The sequence below is a fragment of the Triticum aestivum genome, chromosome 7D (genome assembly GCF_018294505.1).
Source record: "Triticum aestivum cultivar Chinese Spring chromosome 7D, IWGSC CS RefSeq v2.1, whole genome shotgun sequence".
Taxonomy (NCBI): domain Eukaryota; kingdom Viridiplantae; phylum Streptophyta; class Magnoliopsida; order Poales; family Poaceae; genus Triticum; species Triticum aestivum.
The window spans coordinates 232,323,034-232,345,561 of NC_057814.1; the positions used below are offsets into that span (position 1 = coordinate 232,323,034).

At 42.3% G+C, this 22,528-nt stretch overlaps 1 protein-coding gene across 1 annotated transcript; it reads right to left on the reverse strand.

The window, feature by feature from the left end:
- Positions 1 to 4,812: 4,812 nt before the first annotated feature.
- LOC123168317 (BTB/POZ and MATH domain-containing protein 1) lies at positions 4,813 to 6,631 on the reverse strand. Its single transcript, XM_044586185.1, has 3 exons — positions 6,427 to 6,631; positions 5,271 to 6,296; positions 4,813 to 5,138 (listed from the first exon to the last, which is right to left on the reverse strand). The coding sequence occupies exon 2, from the start codon at positions 6,253 to 6,255 to the stop codon at positions 5,278 to 5,280; it is 978 nt and encodes a 325-aa protein (XP_044442120.1). The 5' UTR covers positions 6,256 to 6,296; positions 6,427 to 6,631; the 3' UTR covers positions 4,813 to 5,138; positions 5,271 to 5,277.
- Between the last annotated feature and the right edge of the window lie 15,897 nt (positions 6,632 to 22,528).

The following is a 22,528-nucleotide window of genomic DNA, read 5'->3' on the forward strand; positions in this document are numbered from 1 at the left end:
TTGTTCACATGATATGCGTAAATTCTTGGAGCGTCGTGTGCTTTTTTATTTTTCTTTTAGTAATGCACCATGCTGGTATGAGGTACTCCTTGGTTGATTTATAGAATGCTCTTTGCACTTCACTTATATCTTTTGAGTATGGCTTTATAGAATGATTCATGTGCTTCACTTATATCATTTGAAGTTTGGATGCTTGTTTCTCTACATACAGAAAACCGTTATTTGTAGAATGTTATTTAGCTTCACTTATAATTGTTAGAGCGTGGTCTATTGTAGAAAGAATTAAACTCTCATGCTTCACTTATATCTGTTTAGAGAGTCAATATGAATTGGTCATTCACATGGTTAGTCATAAATCCTACATAAACCTTGTAGATCACTGAATATGATATGTTTGATTCCTTGCAATAGTTTCGCGATATTCAGATGGTAATATGTTGGAGGTACTAGTGAATGATTGTAGTTTTTGATTCCCAAAGCATAACTTATAATCTCCAATTATGCGATGAAGTTATATCCTACTCATGCTAGTATCCGATGTTAATTATTCGCAACGCATGATTATGACCGTTGTCGCTTTATGGTTGGTCGCTTCTCAATCTATTTGCTAGCATTCGCCTGTACTAAGCAGGAATACTGCTTGGGCATCCAAACCCTTAAAACAAAGTTTTTCCAGATGAATCCACCATATCTATCTATATGCGATATTACTCTGTTGTTCCAAGTAAATTTGCATGTGCCGCCTCTAATCATTCAAATAAGCATGTGTTTTGTGTGCCCGTACCGCTCATGGAGCGGTAGGGGTGGTCGGTATCTTCCATGCTAAGCGGATTATTCTCACGATGGGTGTTTATTCACTTGTCATTGCACAAGAGAGGCTGGTAATTGGGATGCCCATTCCTGTAATCAAAATGAAACAAATATAATGAAACAAAGTCCCCTAGAAAGTTGATTGTATGAAGGGCACCCGAGGATTCCGCTAGCCATGGTTTGTGTTTGAATGGTTGAGGGGGAGTAAACTTTACCTTTCTGCTTGGAAACCGCCAATAATGTGTTTAGCATGGAAGATATTGAGTATCCTCGACCGTGACGTTGACACGAAAAATACACCTCTCAAAATATATTCATCTCTGATTTAAGTTTCGAGCTCTGGCACCTTCACAAATCCATGCTTCCCTCTATGAAGGGCCTATCTATTTACTTTATGTTATTTTACTTCTATTGTTGAGTCATCGCCTTCTCATTCGAGCACCAGCTGGACAACACTATTGTCATTTTTATGCATTGAGTATAGTTAATGTTGTGTGCATCATGACTGGATCAATGATTGAGCATGACGGGCTAGGGATAGCATTCTTTAGCATTTTTATTTTGAAAGGCATGATTGTTTGCTGGTATGCCTGAGTATTGATGTCTTTATAAGAAATCATAGACTATTGCTTTGAACGACTCATATCTTAATATTCATGCCATGATTAGATTATATGATCAAGATTATGGTAGGTAGCATTCCACATCAAAAATTATCTTTTTATTTATCTACTTGAGGACGAGCGGGAATTAAGCTTGGGGATGCCGATACGTCTCCGTTGTATCTATAATTTTTTATTGTTTCATGCCAATATTCTACAACTTTTTCATATACGTTTGGCAACATTTTATATTATTTTTGGGACTAACATATTGATCCAGTGCCAGCTCATGTTTGTTGCATGTTTATTGTTTCACAGAATATCCAGATCAAACAAAGTCTAAACACAATAAAAATTTACGGAGATTTATTTTGGAATATATGTGGTTTTTGGGAAGAAGAATCAACGAAAGACGGTGCCTGAGGTGGCCACAAGGTACCTAGGCTCCCTCGTAAGTCAGTTGACGCCCTTCTTTCGCCGCAAGAAAGATAATTTTCGGATAAAAATCCCATCAAAATGTCAGCCCAATCAGAGTTATTGGATCTCCGGGAATATAAAAACAGTGTAGGGGTCCAAAAACAGACGCGAAATAGAAGAGAACAGAGAGATCCAATCTCAGAGGGGCTCCTACCCTCCGGGAGCCATGGAGACCAAGGGCCAGAGGGGAAACCCTCCTCCCATCTAGTGGGAGGCCAAGGAAGAAGAAGGAGGAGGCGGGCTCTCCCCCCTCTCTCCTGGTGGCACCGGAATGCCGCCGGGCAATCATTGTGTGACGTCGATCTACTCCAACAACTCTGTCATCTTCACCAACACCTCCATCACCTTCCCTCATCTATATTCAGCGGTCAACTCTCCCGCAACCTGTTGTACCCTCTACTTGAACATGGTGCTTTATGCTTCATATTGTTATCCAATAATGTGTTGCCATCCTATGATGTTTGAGTAGATTTTTGTTATCCTTTGGGGTAATTGGTGAATTGCTATGATTAGTTTAATTTACTTGTGGTTATGTTATTTTCCTTTGGTGCCCATCATATGAGCGTGCGTGTGGATCACACCATATGGTTAGTTGTATGTTGATAAGACTATGCACTAGAGGGCAACAGTGACAGAAACTTCTTCCTACCACAGAAATTGATTCATACGGATTGCAGAGGGACCAATATTTCTTAATGCTATGGTTGAGTTTTACCTTAATGAACTTTGGTAGTTGCGGATGCTTGCTATTCGTTCCAATCATAAGTGCGTAGAATTCCAAGTAATGGATGACATGCCAGCGGTGGCCTCTCCCACATAAAAACTTGCTATCGATCTAGTAACTTAGCCAATTGGTTAGGGACAATTCCACAATTTCTACCGTCACTTTTCCACGCTCGCTATACTAATCTAATTGCACTTTTATTAAAATAGCACCTAACTTTTATTTTCACGTTCTTTATTATGTTGCAAACCTATCCCTTTACACCTACAAAGTACTACTTTTATTCTTGTTCTAGATAAAGCGAACATTAAGTGTGCGTAGAGTTGTATCGGTGATCGATAGAACTTGAAGGGAATATTAATTCTACCTTTAGCTCTTCGTTGGGTTCGACACTCTTACTTATTGAAAAGGACTACAATTTTCCCCTATACTTGTGGTTTATTAGCTATTTATAGCTTGGCGCTCCCACCAACGTGCCACTCGCAAAAGAGTGCAATGGTAATTTTGCAAATGAAAACACGCGCACTGGTTCTCTGAAGAACCTAGGGCAACTTCAAGGACTGAGTTCCCTAACGCCTTAGTGAAGAAACTAATTCTAGTGACACTTAAGAACTAGACATTGAGTCCTCAACCACGTTGATTCTTTGAATGTATTCAACTTAGTTAGTGAAGCTAGTAGGTTCACGTGAAAGTAGATTCCAAGTCTTCACCATGTGTATAAAAATGGGCTATGTTTGAGCAAAGTAAAGAATCTCAATCTTACTTCACAATCTGAACTCCTCTTAATAGTACGGGTTGGCTTTTGAATCAATGAATAAATGGATAAACATTTCTACCTAACATCTATTGTTTCTTCACTAAGAAAACCCAAGACTTTAGTGTTTCCTAAACAATTTTAGAGGTCGAAATCCTTTGGTTAAACAAAATCATTAGGGACAATATCATCTTTGTACACTCGGTAAACATGCTAGTCCCTTAATTGTTTGTCATTAATCATCAAAACCCACTAGGTGAAACTAAATTCTCCTACAGTCACCAAATTTACCAAATCAATTGGAGATGCTCTCATAACCTCCTCCACGTGTCCAAGATTAGCGTTGTGAGAGGCTTGTTCATATGTTTGCCTTGCAGTGTAGCCACTTGCAATTTGACCTCCTCCGCTACCACCGTCATGGCGGCAAACCCTTCTGTCTTTGATTTGGATCGGGTAGGCCGACGTCACCGGTACGAAAGTCGACATCCATCTCCCGGACCCCGAAGTCAAGACCCATATCCACTCATTTGCTACTTCCCTCAACTGCGGGGCCACAAGAGAAGATAGATGTGGCACCATATCCAACGCTAACGATTTGGGGTATCTGAGGCCTTGGCAGAGTGCAGAATCGAGAACTGGAGTGCATATTGGAGGATTTGTGGTGCGTGAAGGTTTCCAGATAGGGCCCCAAGACTGCACGCTTCCAACCAAAGATTCATGAACTTCCAACTCCGAAAACTTCAATCTTACAACTAGAGAACTACAAGCTTCCAACAAAAAACATGAATTTCTTGACGAGATATCCAAACACATTGAACTAATTTGGTCTCGCAACTGATGTTCAGGAACTTTCACCAAAAAATAGCTTGAATCACATCTTCCAACATATGGACTAGGAGCTTTCAACTATAAACAGAACACATTTCGTAAAACCATAAAGATGTCTCCAAAATCCTAGAACAACCACCACCTTCCCAATCTGGTGTAGACTTCACCAACGTGGCGGCCCCTGGAGGGCACGTGCTTCATTTGCGACACTGAAGAACAAGGGGAAAGGAAAGGAGGTTGCTCACTAGCTGGCCATGGCAGTGGCAAACGTAAGGTGAATAGCTATTATTGGCATGACACAAACATGAGAAGATGGAGCTGTGGGCAGCGTGAGGAAAACATGAGAGGAAAGGGTCTTGAATGCCGGAAGGATGAGGTGCCAGGGGAGTGAAGTAAGGAAGGAAGGAGGGGACTACGTGTGCCCAGCAAAAGACGTGCTAGTGTTGGCTATGTGAAACTCTTATCGTTAGCTATATATGGTTTTCGATCATTATCATATAGCTATCCCTAAACTAAGTTAAAAGAGTGAAACGATTGTTAGGAAATCATGTGGAATGTTAAAATTGATAACTGATGAAAATAAGTCACGGCAATTCTCTCATTTTAACTGAAGAATTAGCACGGGCACCCAGCGGCTTTTTCATTGCAAAACCAAACTTATAGTAGTTTGAGATATTTTATAAGGGACCATGGAGTTTTTTTGAGGGGCCATGGAGTTAAGACAACGCATAGTTACATTATCAGAAAAGCCGAAATGGACATCCAAACAAGCTTCAGGACAGTGTGCACATCCAGGACAAAATGGTGCAGAACCGAAAGTAGCCTACAAAGCTTCAGGACAGTGCACATCCATAGCTCTGTATCTTAACTGTACCACGATTTCCTCCATGTCCCCTTACTTGCCAGTATCACTTGGCAACGATTTTTTTCGTCTAATCCAGTGCTGCAAAAGGAACAGTTTGAAATCAACCTCCCATATGATATAGTAGTCCCTAAACTAAGCCCAAAATATCATAAAACCGTACTAAAGCAATCCTTGACGCCTGAAACATAAGTGGAGATGCATCCCACTAACCTATGTCTCAACTCCCAACCTTCGCTCTCAGCTCAGCACGAATAGAGGGGAATTTATGCAACAAGCTAATGAAACTTTCAGTCAACACAGTCTTCTTGAAATTATCTTTTGCCATAACAAAGTCAATGCACCTGCTCTTCAACTCTTGGCAATTGTATATCTCAGCGCAAGCTAAAGCATCCGCAACCGTATCAGCCGACACACCTTCCCACAACTTCTGAGCACATGCGAGCTTCAACCGGTCCAATGCATACCGATCCGATGCAGCAAGCAGATGCTTTACCATATCAGTGATAGAGTCCCCGAGCTCTCTGTCCACAGGCAGGGAGTCAGTGTACATGAACCGAAGCAGGGTTTTAAACACCAAAGGTTCAATTTCGTGCAGCGTGACACACGCCATTGTAGACTCGGCCATGGGGCCAAAGAGCCCCGCCCTGAAGACCGGTGACCGCGCGGCGAGAATTGCCCGGTGCGTGTGAAACGTCTCGCCTTTCACGCAGAATGAAACATCCGTCCCCTCGGAGCGATCCAGCAGACCTCCAAGATGGCTCTCTATGTCCGAGGATGGCACAGCAATGGAGCTGTCACACAGAACCGTGATCCCACATAAGAATGTAACGCATCCTTTCCGGACGGAACCAGACTCCAGATCGCTTCGGCTTACAAACTCATGCCATCCCCTGCTCCTAGAGCTGATGCCATTGGGTGGGTACACCTTGGTGCATCTTTTTGCACGCCCAGGACCGCTCCTGCGTAGCAGGGAAGCCTCAAAGATGGCCTTGACACATTTGGCTTTGCTGACGAGCCGTAGGTACAGGGAGACGTATCTGCCTGTGCTGGCCTTCTTGGTGCCATATGGGTAGCAGTATATCTTCCAGACGTGCCCTCCGGCAAAGATCTCATCGGAGCGGACGACGTCGCCGACTGAAAGGTTCCTGGTTTTTGAATATTCCAGTTCGAACTCGATGAATCTGGAGCCCAGCATCTTGGTATCCGATTAATGCTTGCTAATAGGTTTTCCTCCAACTACGTTTCCAATGTGAAAGAGAAATTATTTGGGTAAAAATTACTCCTAGCAAACTCTATATCAATCTGAATCGACCTTATATAGAACTGAACAACTGAAAAGAGATCAGAAGAGGTAGGGGGTGCTCACCTCCCACGGCGGCGGCGGCGGTGGTGGTCGGAAGCTAAGGCGCGGCCGCCCGTCGGCCACTCCTCCCGTCTTCCTCGTTGGCGCGTGCCAGGGATGAGACTGCGCCCACGCCGTCGTCGTCGCTAGGGCTCGCCGGAAGGTCGCGGGCGAATGACCCCCGCCGACTTCTGAACGCGGCCAGTGGCCGAATTCCACCCGCGTCGTGGGCCGCGTTCGGGGGTATTCATTCATCTGGGCTAGTTCTCGACTATATGTATTTCACCCACATTGAAAATACCACCGCGCTCCGGTCAAAAAAGAAAAAAAAGAGACAACAATGCCATTGCTAAAAGAGTATTCCCTAAATTACTCCTTTCATTTCAAAATATAGTGTCTATTAGATTCAAAGTCATGTTTTGTAAACTTTGATCACTTTTTTAGAGAAAAAAGTCAATATCTAGAAAATACCATCAGTGGTGCTGCTGGTCAGTCATGTATTATTGTTTTGCGGTGTGGCTTAATTAGTTCCCCATGTATTAAGGAACCTGTGCCTCTCGATTATAACTCTGTAAACATCGAATAAAAATTTCTTTTACCTCGCAAAAATAGGTTCATCATGAAAAAAGTGTATGAAGCCCGCACTTTGCTAGGAGTTTTATTAAAAAACAGTGAGTTTTATTTGAAATGCATATATTTTTTATTGTTTTAGGAATAGAGTTGCAAAGTTTAAATATAATTGAATTAAACAATTGAAATGTTAAATTTTGATAAATTAGTTTTCCAGGACAAATAAGGCAAATTGATTGGTCGCATCTTTTGGGAAGTTATAAATTAATATATATTTTGAATCTCACAATTCCCGCATTTCTTTTCATTATTTTCTAATATTTTTCAGGAAGAAACATCATTTCACTACCACATGTGTCTTTCCATGAAGAGATATATTTTCACCATGTGACTTGCCTTTTTTACAAAAGACATCTTTTCATCGAGGGATGTGTCTTTCCATGAAGAAGTTATCTTCTTGCCAAAGGATGTGTCTTTTAACTAAAGAACATGCTTTTTCTTAGGCTCCAAATGGTGAGATCTAACTTATTTGATTGATCCTCGATATAGTCCAACAATTGTTCTCTTTAGGGTGATGCGACTTAATGAGTATGTTTATTAGGAGTCAGTTTTACAATAAATAGAGATTTGTTCAAAGTTTATTGTAACATCCCCAAAATTTTAAATTTTTGGAATGCTAATTATTTACATTGGATTAATTAAAACTTTCTTGTATTGCTTGAGTTTTGCTAATTTTGCCTAGGATTTGAAACTTTATAGTTAAAAGGAATGTTCAAAAGAGAGAGAATAAAATCACATTAACAAATATTCATTTTGGACCTTATTTTGATTTAATATTTGAAACAATGCGAACTCAATGAGAAAATCAAAAGAGAGAAGGTAATATGACTCTGTCAATATAAAAAGAGTTGGGAAGTGCTTCAAAAATTATTTGAATATTTGTTTGGATGTTGTTCAAAAGCATTTTTGGAATTATTTAGAACCCTAAATTTATTTTAGAGAATATTTATAAAGCCCAAAATAAAGTTTTTACAAATATTGTATGTATTTTAAGTAAAGGTTGAGGTTGAGTATATATTTTTGTACTATATACTGCTAGTAATATTCTTTTCTGGTTTTTAGGGTAAGCGAATAGACATTTTATATAGCCATATTCGTTTTCCTGCTAATTAATAGCCAGAGAGCCCTATTCATGTTTGGGCCGCAGCTTGAGCAGCCAGCAGCCCATTGATATTCTTCGCCCAACCCGTGAGTCAATGCAGCACCAGCCAATTTTGGCCAAGGCCCGTTGAACACACCGCAACCTCTTTGCTTCTTATTTTTCCTCTCAGCCGCTGCCAGCAAGGTCCCACCTGTCATATTCTTCACATGTCGTCCTCTTTCCGGTCTCCTCGAGCTCCTGAAATGGAATCGAAAAGAATCGATCGATTCTTGACCCCTAGCCGTGAGAGCCACCCTATGTATGAGCCGACTAAATCTCTCCGGAGTTCCACCGTTCGAAGCTTCTGTGGCCGTCAATTTCATCACCACCCGAGGGTGTCAAGTCCTCTATTTCTTCCTAGATTTCCTCTTACACTCTGCCACACCTCTATTATGTTGAAAATAATGCCCTAGAGGCAATAATACAGTTGTTATTATCATATTTCCTTGTTCTTGATAAGGGTTTATTCTTCATGCTATAATTGTATTAACTGGAAACTCAAATACACGTGTGGATACATAAACAAACACTGTGTCCCTAGTGAGCCTAACCTAGACTAGCTCGTTGATTAAAGATGGTTAAGGTTTCGTAACCAGAGACATGAGTTGTCATTTAATAACGAGATCACATAATTAGGAGAATGATGTGATGGACAGACCCATTCATAAGCTTGGCATCAGACCACGTCACTTAGCTAGTTTAATTGCTACAGCTTTCTTAATATCAAGTGGCTATTCCTTAGACCATGAGATTGTCCCACTCCCTAATACCGAAATAATGCTTTGTGGATATCAAACGCCACTTCGTAACTGGGTGGTCATAAAGGTGCTCTTCAGGTATCTCGAAAGATACTAGTTGGTTTGTATTGATCAAGACCGGGATTTGTCACTCCATACGACGAAGAGATATCTTTGAGCTCTCTCGGTAATACAACATCCTAAGTAGCTTGCAAGCATGTGACTAATGTGTTTAGTCACAGGGATATTGTATTACAGAACGAGTGAAGAGAACTTGCCGGTAATGAGATTGAACTAAGTATGGTGATACCGATGATCGAATCTCAGGCAAGTAAAATATCGCGAGACAAAGGGAATTGTATACAGGATTATCTGAATCCTTAACATCGTGGTTCAAAGCGATATAGATCTTCATTGAATATGTGGGAGTCACTATGGGCATCCAGGTCCCGCTATTGATTATTGATCGGAGAATTGTCTCGATCATGTCCGCATGTTCTCGAACACGTAGGGTCACACACTTAACGTTCGCTAACGCTAGGGTAGTAATGGGATATTCTTAATGGTGAGACCGAAGATAGTTCGGTGTATTAGATGGGATCCGGGACACCATGAGGAGCTTCAAATAGTTCAGAGATAAATTTTCATATAAGGAAAGTGGTTTTTGAAGGAAATATGCCCTAGAGGCAATAATAAAGTTATTATTTATTTCCTTATTTCATGATAAATGTTTATTATTCATGCTAGAATTGTATTAACCGGAAACATAATACATGTGTTGAATACATAGACAAATAGAGTGTCACTAGTATGCCTCTACTTGACTAGCTTGTTTATCAAAGATGGTTAAGTTTCCTAACCATAGACATGAGTTGTCATTTGATAAATGGGATCACATTATTAGGAGAATGATGTGATTGACTTGATGCATTCCGTTAGCTTAGCACTTGATCGTTTTAGTTTACTACTATTGCTTTCTTCATGACTTATGCATGTTCCTATGACTATGAGATTATGCAACTCCCGATTAACGGAGGAACACTTTGTGTGCTACCAACCGTCACAACATAACTGGGTGATCATAAAGGTGCTCTACAGGTATCTCCGATGGTACTTGTTGAGTTGGCATAGATCAAGATTAGGATTTGTCATCCGATTGTCGGAGAGGTATCTCTGGGCCCTCTCGGTAATGCACATCACTATAAGCCTTGCAAGCAATGTGACTAATGAGTTAGTTGCGGGATGATGCATTACAGAACGAGTAAAGAGACTTGCCGGTAACGAGATTGATCTAGGTATGAGGATACCGACGATCGAATCTCGGGCAAGTAACATACCGATGACAAAGGGAACAACGTATGTTGTTATGCGGTTTGACCGATAAAGATCTTCATAGAATATGTAGGAACCAATATGAGCATCCAGGTTCCGCTATTGGTTATTGACCGGAGACGTGTCTTGGTCATGTCTACATAGTTCTCGAACCCGTAGGGTCCGCACGCTTAACGTTCGGTGACGATCGGTATTATGAGTTTATGTGATTTGATGTACCGAAGGTAGTTCGGAGTCCCGGATGTGATCACGGACATGACGAGGAGTCTCAAAATGGTCGAGACATAAAGATTGATATATTAGACGGCTATATTCGGACACCGGAAGTGTTCCGGGTGGTTTCGGAGAAAACCGGAGTGCTAGAGGGGTTACCGGAAACCCCCGGGGAAGTATTGGGCCTTAGTGGGCCTGAGGGGAGAGGGAGGGCAGCAACCAGGAGGTGGCGCGCCCCCTCCCATGAGGAGTCCGAATTGGACTAGGGGAGGGGGGCGCGGCCCCTCTTTCCCTCTCCCCCTCCCTCTCTTTCCTTCCCCCTTCCCTCTTCCTAGTTGGACTAGGAAAGGGGAGTCCTACTCCTACTAGGAGGAGGACTCCCCCCTCCTTGGCGCGCCCCAAGGGCCGGCCGGCCTCCCCCTTGCTCCTTTATATATGGGGGCGGGGGGGGGACCCTAGAACACACAAGTTGATTGTTCCAAGCCGTGTGCGGTGCCCCCCTCCACCATAATCCACATCATCACCGTCATCACGCCGTCGTGCTGACGGAACTCTCCCGTGAAGCTCTGCTGGATCGGAGTTCGTGGGATGTCATCGAGCTGAACGTGTGCTGAACTCGGAGGCGCCGTGCGTTCGGTACTTGGATCGGTCGGATCGTGAAGACGTACTACTACATCAACCGCGTTCTCATAACGCTTCCGCTTACGGTCTACTAGGGTACGTGGACAACACTCTCCCCTCTCGTTGCTATGCATCACCATGATCTTGCGTGTGCGTAGGAATTTTTTTGAAATTACTACGTTCCCCAACAGTGGCATCCGAGCCAGGTTTATGCGTAGATGTTATATGCACGAGTAGAACACAAGTGAGTTGTGGGCGATACAACACTAGTAGAAAATAGGGCTTTCGTTCGAGCCTGGCCAGCCCATTAGTCCCGGTTCAGCACGAACCGGGACCCATGGGGTGCATTAGTCCCGGTTCGTGAGCCCAGGGGGCCGGCCGGGGCCTCGTGGGCATTGGTCCCGGTTCGTTTCGACCCATTTGTACCGGTTCTAGGCACGAACCGGAACCAATGGACCTCGCTCCTGGCCCACAGCCATTGGTCCCGGTTCGTGGCTCGAACCGGGACAGAAGGGGGAGCTTTAGTCCCGGTTCCAGCCACGAACCGGGACAAATGAGTTGCCTATATATACCCCATCGCCGTAGCAGCGCACTCCACAGTGCTCTGTTTTTGCTGGCCGGCGAGGGGGAGGGCATTGGGTGCTCTAGCTCACCTCCTATGCACATGGGGTGTTCGATGAAATGCCCGAGCCACACTAGTTAAGCTTTCTCCTCTCGAAGCTCGACCTCCGAGCTCCATTTTTCCTGAGATTTGTCTAGGTTTATATTACCGGTCTGTCATGCCCCGTCCCCATCTTCACCGCCGTCAATCGCCGGCGCCGATCTCGTCGCTGGCACCACCGTGGCGAGCCTCTTGTTCTTATCTTCTTTCTGAAAGAGAAAAATTCTTACTTTACATAGATACTTGTCTAATTTTCTTACTTTTGACACACATAATTATATATAATGCACGCAGATGAACCGGCAATGGATGTACGGTGACAGACACACCTCCGAGTACATTAAGGGCGTGCATGATTTTCTCAAAGTGGCTGAGGCAAACAAGCAGAATGGTTTTATTTTTTGTCCATGCCCTAAATGTGGGAATACGAAGTCTTACTCTGACCGGAAAATCCTTCACACCCACCTGCTTTACAAGGGTTTCATGCCACACTATAATGTTTGGACGAGGCACGGAGAAATAGGGGTTATGATGAAAAACGGCGAAGAAGAAGAGGACGATGACAACTATGTGCCCCCTGAATACGGTGATGCTGCAACGGGGGAAGCTGCTGAAGATCAAGAGGAACCAGACGATGTGCCCGATGATGCTACAACGGGGGAAGCTGCTGAAGATCAAGAGGAACCAGACGATGTGCCCGATGATGATGATCTCCGCCGGGTCATTGTCGATGCAAGGACGCAATGCGAAAGTCAACAGGAGAAGCTGAAGTTCGATCGCATGTTAGAGGATCACAAAAAAGGGTTGTACCCCAATTGCAAAGATGGCAACACAAAGCTCGGTACCGTACTGGAATTGCTGCAGTGGAAGGCATAGAATGTTGTGCCTGACAAAGAATTTGAGAAGCTATTGAAAATATTGAAGAAGAAGCTTCCAAAGGATAACGAATTGCCCGACAGTACGTACGCAGCAAAGAAGGTCGTATGCCCTCTAGGATTGGAGGTGTAGAAGATACATGCATGCCCTAATGACTGCATCCTCTACCGTGGTGCATACAAGGATTTGAACACATGCCCGGTATGCGGTGCATTGCGGTATAAGATCAGACGCGATGACCCTGGTGATGTTGACGGCGAGCCCCGCAGGAAGAGGGTTCCTGCGAAGGTGATGTGGTATGCTCCTATAATACCACGGTTGAAACGACTGTTCAGAAACAAAGAGCATGCCAAGTTGATGCGATGGCACAGTGAGGACCGTAAGAAAGACGGGAAGTTGAGAGCACCCGCTAACGGGTCGCAGTAGAGAAAAATCGAGAGACAGTACTGGGCTGAGTTTGCAGGTGACCCAAGGAACGTATGGTTTGATTTAAGCGCGGATGGCATTAATCCTTTCGGGGAGCAGAGCAGCAATCACAGCACCTGGCTCATGACTCTATGTATGTATAACCTTCCTCCTTGGATGTGCATGAAGCGGAAGTTCATTATGATGCCAGTTCTCATCCAAGGCCCTAAGCAACCCGGCAACGACATTGATGTGTACCTAAGGCCATTAGTTGAAGAACTTTTACAGCTGTGGAATGGAAATGGTGTACGTACGTGGGATGAGCACAAACAGGAGGAATTTAACCTACACGCGTTGCTGTTTGTAACCATCAATGATTGGCCCGCTCTCAATAACCTTTCAGGACAAACAAACAAGGGATACCACGCATGCACACACTGTTTAGCTGACACCGAAAGTATATACCTGGACAAATGCAGGAAGAATGTGTACCTGGGCCATCGTCGATTTCTTCCGACCAACCATCAATGTCGAAAGAAAGGCAAGCATTTCAAAGGCGAGGCAGATCACCGGAAGAAGCCCACCATGCGTACCGGTGATCACGTACATGCTATGGTCAGTGATTTACACGTAATCTTTGGAAAGGGTCCCGGCGGACTAGCTGTTCCGAATGACGCTGAGGGACGCGCACCCATGTGGAAGAAGAAATCTATATTTTGGGACCTACCCTACTGGAAAGACCTAGAGGTCCGCTCTTCGATCGATGTGATGCACGTGACGAAGAACCTTTGCGTGAACCTGCTAGGCTTCTTGGGCGTGTATGGGAAGACAAAAGATACAGCTGAGGCACGGGAGGACCTGCAACGTTTGCACAAAAAGACGGCATGCCTCCAAAGCAGTATGAAGGTCCTACCAGCTATGCTCTTACCAAAGAAGAGAAGGAAATCTTCTTTGAATGCCTGCTTAGTATGAAGGTCCTGACTGGCTTCTCGTCGAATATAAAGGGAATAATAAATATGCCAGAGAAAAGGTTCCAGAACCTAAAGTCTCATGACTGCCACGTGATTATGACGCAACTGCTTCCGGTTGCATTGAGGGGGCTTCTACCGGAAAACATCCGATTAGCCATTGTGAAGCTATGTGCATTCCTCAATACAATCTCTCAGAAGGTGATCGATCCAGAAATCATACCAAGGCTAAGGAGTGATGTGGCGCAATGTCTTGTCAGTTTCGAGCTGGTGTTCCCACCATCCTTCTTCAATATCATGACGCACATCCTAGTTCATCTAGTTGACGAGATTGTCATTCTGGGCCCCGTATTTCTACACAATATGTACCCCTTTGAGAGGTTCATGGGAGTCCTAAAGAAATATGTCCGTAACCGCGCTAGGCCAGAAGGAAGCGTCTCCATGGGCCATCAAACAGAGGATGTCATTGGGTTTTGTGTTGACTTCATTCCTGGCCTTAAGAAGATAGGTCTCCCTAAATCACGGTATGAGGGGAGACTGACTGGAAAAGGCACGCTTGGAGGGGACTCAATAATATGTAGGGACGGATATTCTTGGTCTCAAGCACACTACACATTTCTAGAGAACTCTACCTTGGTGACCCCGTATGTCGATGAACACAAGAACAGTCTGTGCTCCAAACACCCGGAGCAGTGCGACGACTGGATTACATGTGAACACATCAGGACTTTCAGCAGTTGGTTGGAAACATGTCTCAGAGGTGAAAACACTGTTTGTGATGAGTTGTACTCGTTGTCCAGGGGACCATCTTCGACTGTATTGACTTACAAAGGATACGAGATAAATGGGAATACATTTTACACGATCGTCCAAGATCAAAAGAGCACCAACCAAAACAACGGTGTCCGCTTTGATGCAGCAACCAAGAGGGGAAAGGACACATATTATGGTTACATAGTGGACATATGGGAACTTGACTACGGACATGATTTTAAGGTCCCTTTGTTTAAGTGCAAATGGGTCAATCTGTCAGGAGGCGGGGTACAGGTAGACCCACAGTACGGAATGACAACAGTAGATCTGAACAATCTTGGGTACACTGACGAACCGTTCGTCCTAGCCAATGATGTGGCACAAGTTATCTATGTGAAGGACATGTCTACCAAACCGAGAAAAAGAAAAGATAAGGAAGCGAATACATCATACGATGAGCCAAAGCGCCACATAGTTCTTTCAGAAAAAAGGGACATCATGGGAGTGGAGGGCAAGACAGACATGTCTGAAGATTATGAAAAGTTTCATGAAATTCCTCCGTTCAAAGTCAAGGCTGACCCAAGCATCCTGATAAACGATGAAGATTATCCATGGTTACGGCGCAATAAGCAAAGGACACAAGCCAAGAAAAAGTGAAGACTTTCTCTCCACAACTATTATGATGATACCATGCCAACTTTCAACCTTTTCGTAGTTCATTTGAAATGCCTGTTGTAACAGACGAGTTTCCGTATGATACAGATTGTCCGTTTTGTACATGAAGTGCATCCAGTTTTTGCCGTAACCATCTCAACTTTTTTGCACATGCTATGTGGGTGAAATGATGATACCATGCCAACTTTAAACCTTTTCAAAGTTCATTTGAAATGCTTGTCAATTTCAGGGTCTTATAGCTCAAAATAATCAGTAAATGCATGAAAAATAACAAATGAAGTCAGAAAGGGTTAAAAATTGATGATTGTGCTTTGGATGGTGCATTTTGAACACACAAAAAGTCAGGAGTTCAAATAAGTTTTAAGAAATGAAATCCCTTTGTAATAGACGAGTTTCCGTATGAAACCCTGATACTTCGAAAGAGATTGTCCGTTTTGTACACGAAGTGCATCCAGTTTTTGCCGTAACCCTCTCAACTTTCTTGCACATGCTATGTGGGTGAAATGATGATACCATGCCAACTTTCAACCTTTTCAGAGTTCATTTGAAATGCTTTTCAATTTCAGGTTCTTATAGCTCAAAATAATCAATAAATGCATGAAAAATAACAAATGAAGTCAGAAAGGGTTGAAAATTGATGTTTGTGCTTTGAATGGTGCATTTTGAAGACACAAAAACTCAGGAGTTCAAATAAGTTTAAAAAAATGTAATCCCTTTGTAACAGACGAGTTTTCGTATGAAATCCTGATACTTCGAAAGAGATTATATGTTTTGTACATGAAGTGTATCCAGTTTTTGCCGTAACCCTCTCAACTTTCTTGCACATGCTATGTGGGTGAAATGATGATACCATGCCAACTTTCAACCTTTTCAGAGTTCATTTGAAATGCCTTTCAATTTCAGGGTCTTATAGCTCAAAATAATCAGTAAATGCATGAAAAATAACAAATGAAGTCAGAAAGGGTTGAAAATTGATGATTGTGCTTTGAATGGTGCATTTTGAACACACAAAAAGTCAGGAGTTCAAATAAGTTTAAAAAAATGAAATCCCTTTGTAACAGACGAGTTTCCGTATGAAATCCTGATACTTCGAAAGAGATTGTCCGTTTTGTACACGAAGTGCATCCAGTTTTTGCCGTAACCCTCTTAACTTTCTTGCACATGCTATGTGGGTGAAATGATGATACCATGCCAATATTCAACCTTTTCAGAGTTCATTTGAAATGATTTTCAATTTCAGGGTCTTATAGCTCAAAATAATCAGTAAATGCATGAAAAATAACAAATGAAGACAAAAAGGGTTGAAAATTGATGATGTAAAGAGAAACCAAATAAAATAAAATAAACTTAAATAAAATATATAAGTAGAAACAAAATAAACTTTTATAAATAAGTAGAAAGAATTATCAAAGTATTTTCTGTGAAAACATTAAAAGCAAAAAGAATTTTCATAAAATAAATACAAAAAGCAAAAAAGAAAATAAAATAAATAAGTATAAAAAAATAAACTTTTATAAATAAGTAGAAACAAAATAAAATAAAATAAATAAGTAGAAACAAAATAAAATAAAATAAAATGAACTTTTATAAAATAAATAAGCAGAAACAAAATAAAATAAACTATAACAAAATAAAAAAAACAACAAAGAAAACAAAAAACTGGAAAAAAATAAAAAATGCCACCTACTGGGCCATCACGTCTTGAATACGACTAGAAACCCAGCTAGTTGGGCCAGGATTCAGGCCCACAGAAGACCCAGCAGGCCCACAGGCAGATACAGTGTGTTTAGGCCCGAAAGCCTGCATTTGAGAGGAGCTCGAGAGGGCAGCGGGAGTGGGGCTTATGAACCACTCTCGAGCTCCCTCAACTAGCGAGGTGGGACTAAACTTTCGTGCCGCGAAGCGGGCAGCACAAGGCCATTAGTCCCGGTTGGTGCCACCAACCGGGACTAAAGGTATGCATTGGTACCAGTTCATGCCACCGACCGGTACCAATGCCCCCCCTTTAGTCCCGGTTGGTGCCACCAACCGGGACCAAAGGCCTCTACTTACCGGGACCAAAGGCCTCTACTTCCCGCCCTTTGGGCTGCTGAAAAGAGACCTTTGGTCCCGGTTGGTGGCACGAACCGGGACCAAAGGTGGGTATTCGTCTCGGTTCCTGCCTCAAACTGGGACCAATGCTGTGTGTATATAAGCAGCACTTGTCAAATTTTTCATTCAGTTCTTCGATCTGCCTCTCCGCGCCCTGCCTCTCTGCCGCCGAACGCCTCGACACCGATGAACACCTCGACGCCGCCAGGCTGCCGGACCTCGATGCCGACACCGTCGCCGCGCCCTGCCTGCCCCGACGCCGCCGCGCCCCCGCCCTGCCCCGACACCGACGTCGTGCGCCCCTGCCCTTCTCCGACGCCGACGCTGTGCGCCCCTGCCTCGCCCCGACGCCGTCGCGCCCCTACCCTTCCCCGACGATGCCGCCGTGCGCCCCTGCCTCGACCTCGACGCCAACGCCGCCGCGCCCCTGCCCTGCCCCGACGCTACGCCACGCCCCTGCCCTACCGTCAATGCCGCCGCACCAGTGCCCACCGGACAGGCCGGTACTCCCTCCTCCCTCCCACCCCTCTCCTCTGTCCTTCCTCCATGTATGTGATGATGGTGAAGTTGGTTCAGTGCAAAGTTTCAGAGAATTGCATGTTTTCAGCCATGTCCACAAGGTGTTTGATGAAATGCTAGGGCTAGCAAGGGAACTTTGTTTATGTGAAACTTGGTAGGATGATGTCTCCTTGGATGTTAGTGAAGATGGTCAAGTTGGTTTGATAAAAGGAAAAACTTGTTAGTGCAAGTTTTATTAAAATTTAGTGCTCGACAGAAACTACATGAATTTTTTTGGTGGACTTGCTAGATGAAATTGGGGCTGCCCTTCTCGACTTAAGGGTTTAGTAGGAAGGACTACAAGATGTAAAAAATTCATAATTTTTTAGCAAGGAAAAATAAGGTTGTAGTTCAATGCCAAGATTGGACCAAAATTGAAAAATGGAAGTTGTGCTCAAAATTTTCAAATGACCAAAGTGGGTTTTTGAATAAAGATGATCTATAGGCATCAGAGGACTCCTCAAAAATTTTGTGGCATTTGAAAAGAATTATTTGAAATAGTTCTAGTGCAAAAAGGTCATTCTAGAGTTTGAAAATACTAATAAAAGCCTTTTTGAGGCCAAATCATTAAAAAAATAACTACTGATGTTTTTGTTCATAGCATTTTTTTGTCCATGTATGTATGTATGTATGAATGGATGGATGGATATGGATGTATATACAAAATATTCATATATGATGTTTTTTTGTTCATAGATTTTTTTCATGTATGTATAATTTATGTAAGTATGTTCATATATGCAAAAGTTATATTTAAGAAAAAATAAGAAAATGTATGTATGTTCATATGCAAAGAATATGCAAAAGTTAGATTTTTATGTTGATAGAATTTTTATGATTTTTTTTGTTCATAGAATTTTCTTTGTCAATTTATGTATATGTTCATATTGTGTATGTATAGGAAAATTGTGTATGATCAAAGTCATTTATGTATATATGTTCATATTTAGAAGAAAAAGAAGGAGAGTAAAAAGAAAATAAGAAGAGGAAGAAAGGAGAAGAAGAAGGAGAGGAAGAAGAGGAGAAATAAATAAGAAGATGAAAAAGAAGAAAAAAAAGAGGAGAAAAGAAGGAATAGAGGAGAAGAAGAAAAATATTCTATTTTTTCTTCTTCTCCTCTATTCCTTTCTTCTTCTCCTCTTTTCTTCTTCTTTTTTTTTCTTCGATCTTCTCCTCTATTCCTTTCTTCTTCTCCTCTTTTTTTTTCTTCTTCTTCCTCTTCTTATTTTTTATCGGGTATGTCGCTCTCGATATACCCCCTCCCCGATAACTTCGACATGAGGGGGGGGGGTCGATAAATAATAGAACTAGTTAAAGTAGTTTATTTTTAGTAAGTACTACTTTATTTTATTTATAGTAAGTGCTTAGTAGTTGAACTAGTTGATTTAATAAAACTAATTTATTTTACTATAGAAGTAGTTTATTCTTAGTAAGTACTACTTTATTTTATTTATAGTAAGTGCTTAATTAGTAGTTGAACTAGTTGATTTAATAAAACTACTTTATTTTACTATATATAGAAGTAGTTTATTTTTAGTAAGTACTACTTTATTTTATTAATAGTAAGTGCTTAGTAGTTGAACTAGTTGATTTAATAAAACTACTTTATTTTACTATATATAGAAGTAGTTTATTTTTAGTAAGTACTACTTTATTTTATTTATAGTAATTAAGTGCTTAGTAGTAGTTGAACTAGTTGATTTAAGAAAACTACTTTATTTTACTATATATAGAAGTAGTTTATTTTTAACAAGAAAATTAATAGAACTAGTTTATTTTTTTTAGTTCAAGCAATTATTCCCGCATCGACGTCGACGATGCCTATCCCGCATCCTCATCGTCGACTCGGCGGAGGAGGCCGGCTTGATCAGAGGGGCCATATCCGGGACTGGGCTCCGCCGGGCTGGTATTGGGAGGTGCTACCTTCCGGGGGCGTAGGTTGGTGAGGAGCCAGCCTGTCGTTGACCCGATCCTTGTTTGGTGGCGGTCGCGTGGGCTAGTGACGATGCCGAGGCTTCCGGACACCGCGGAGGTGGTACATCAGCGTGTCAGCGAGGAGGACGAGCACGTCCGTCGCTACATGGTTGCGTTGGAGGGCAGGTTCGATAATACCTGGAAGGTTCTTCAGGGATCTCACTGGAGTGATCCTGTGATGGTTCCTTCTCTTTGGGTGTCCACCGCCCGCGCCGATACCCGTCGGGCGCTACGGTTCTAGCTGTATTAGCGATGCTATATGTATGATAGTATTCGAGGTGTATTAGTGATAATATTCGACGATGTACGGACGCAAGAGACGATGTAGTTTTGCTTATAATTGAATGCATGCTAATTTGAATACTACTTTATTTTACGATTTGGTTTTGCTTATTGAATGCTCAAATTGGAAAAGTACTCCTACTTTGAATGCTAAAATTTAGGTTTTTTAGTACATATATTTAATTATACAAGTTTAATATTTGAATTATGAACATAGGAAATGTCGTACTCGGACGACGAAAGTCTCCCGGGGGAGTGCGACTAGTGCCATGACGACCGAGGTCTGTGCGACAGGCCTCACCTGGACGAAGGTCGACGCTTCAGCATTAAGCTGGAGGAGACCTTCGATGTTGAAACGGTACGCAACGACGACAAGTGTTTATTTTTCGTAATTAAGCACGACTTCAACTATTTCAACGTGTAATTTTCATATTTTACAATTCGACTAGCTTATCCCATGCCATGCAAGATGCTATGTCTTGGAGAGGATGGGTTTTGAAGACCATGAAAGTATGGAAACAAAAAAAATTCACCTAAGGACCCATCATGATATGGATTTTGAAGTAAATCTGTATAATTCTGAGAGTGTAACCCATTTTGGTTGCAAAAATTGGGAAGCATTTTGCAAGATGTATGATTTTGATGAGGGTATGCTTGTCACCATGGATCTTGGTGATCCTGACATCGACCAAGACAATATGGACATTTGGGTCCTTGTTGATACGCCTCAATTCTACCGCTATGTGAGTTTCTCAATAGTTATTAACTAATTTATATTGTTCATTTGAAAATAGTTGACAGCTTATTTCCATTGACAGCTTATTTTGATTGTTCAAACAATGTGCGGAACATGGTAGACAGAACCTACTACACCGATGGCTCTGAGTTAACTTATAAGGAGAAAAATCATCTGGTCGGATTTTGTACTGATCTTGAGAATTACAATATCTATTGTAAAACTCCTCCACATTATGGTCAATACGTGCCACTAGTGCACGTGTTGAACTACGGTAACATCCATGGAGATGCCATGGTAAGATTTTTTAGTATTACGACATTCGTGCATCTTTTGCATAAATTCTTTTAAAACTTAACCACATTGCTAACTACGAAGTTATTACTATATGTTTTTCAACAGGAAATCCCGAATGATTGTGTGCCTCATCTGATGTATCAGAGTGGTCGCCTTGATGTTTTGAACATACGTCCAGGTCATCCTACGAATCTCAACTGTCCATACCGGATTTCTAAAAGAAGTGGAGACATGAAAATCAAGGAATGGGAAAATGTATGGACAGTCGTAAGGAGGTTCTTGGAAGCAAAAGGAAGTGAAGCGCAAGAATTGGAGACAGGATGATCTCCATTCTCCATAATGGAGAGTCGGGGTCTATATTGTTTTATGCTATTTTACCTTAAAGAGGGTATTTAGGTCCTACCTAATACGGATGATCATGTGCCTAGAACAATTAAGTAGGGTTGGTTCGATGACTATGAGGATGATGATCGTATGACTTGTTATTAATAACGAGTAGAAGTTGTATGATGATGATTAGTAGGACTTATTATTATGATGATGCATGATGCGGGCATGAAGAGTTATTATATATCAATGGGTAAAATGAACATGGATTGGATTGAAGTGAAGGCAACAAGCATGTGGTGCATGTCGAAAGTAGTACTAATCCAAACTTGGTCAAGTTAAGATTAGTATTACTTTCGACATGCACCACATGTTGCCTTCACTTTAATCTAAGCCATGTTTAGGCATAGCAGTAGCGTTGGTAAACCAAGCACGGAAATAAGAGAGGACACTTCTCTCTGTTAGCTAGCTAACACACCCTAAATTACCCCCTAAACCACCCCCTTTCAGAAAAAAAACAAAAACCTCAGCTCCTGCCAGCTTACGTGTACGCTTACGCGAGACTGGTTCTACCGACGTGCTTCGCACACAGGTGGCTGGCGGGTGTCAGTTTCTCCAACTTTAGTTGAATCAAGTGTGGCTACGCCCGGTCCTTGTGAAGGTTAAAACAACACTAACTTGACGAAATATCGTTGTGGTTTTGATGCGTAGGTAAGAACGGTTCTTGCTCAGCCCGTAGCAGCCACGTAAAACTTGCAACAACAAAGTACAGGACGTCTAACTTGTTTTTGCAGGGCATGTTGTGATGTGATATGGTCAAGACATGATGCTAAATTTTATTGTATGAGA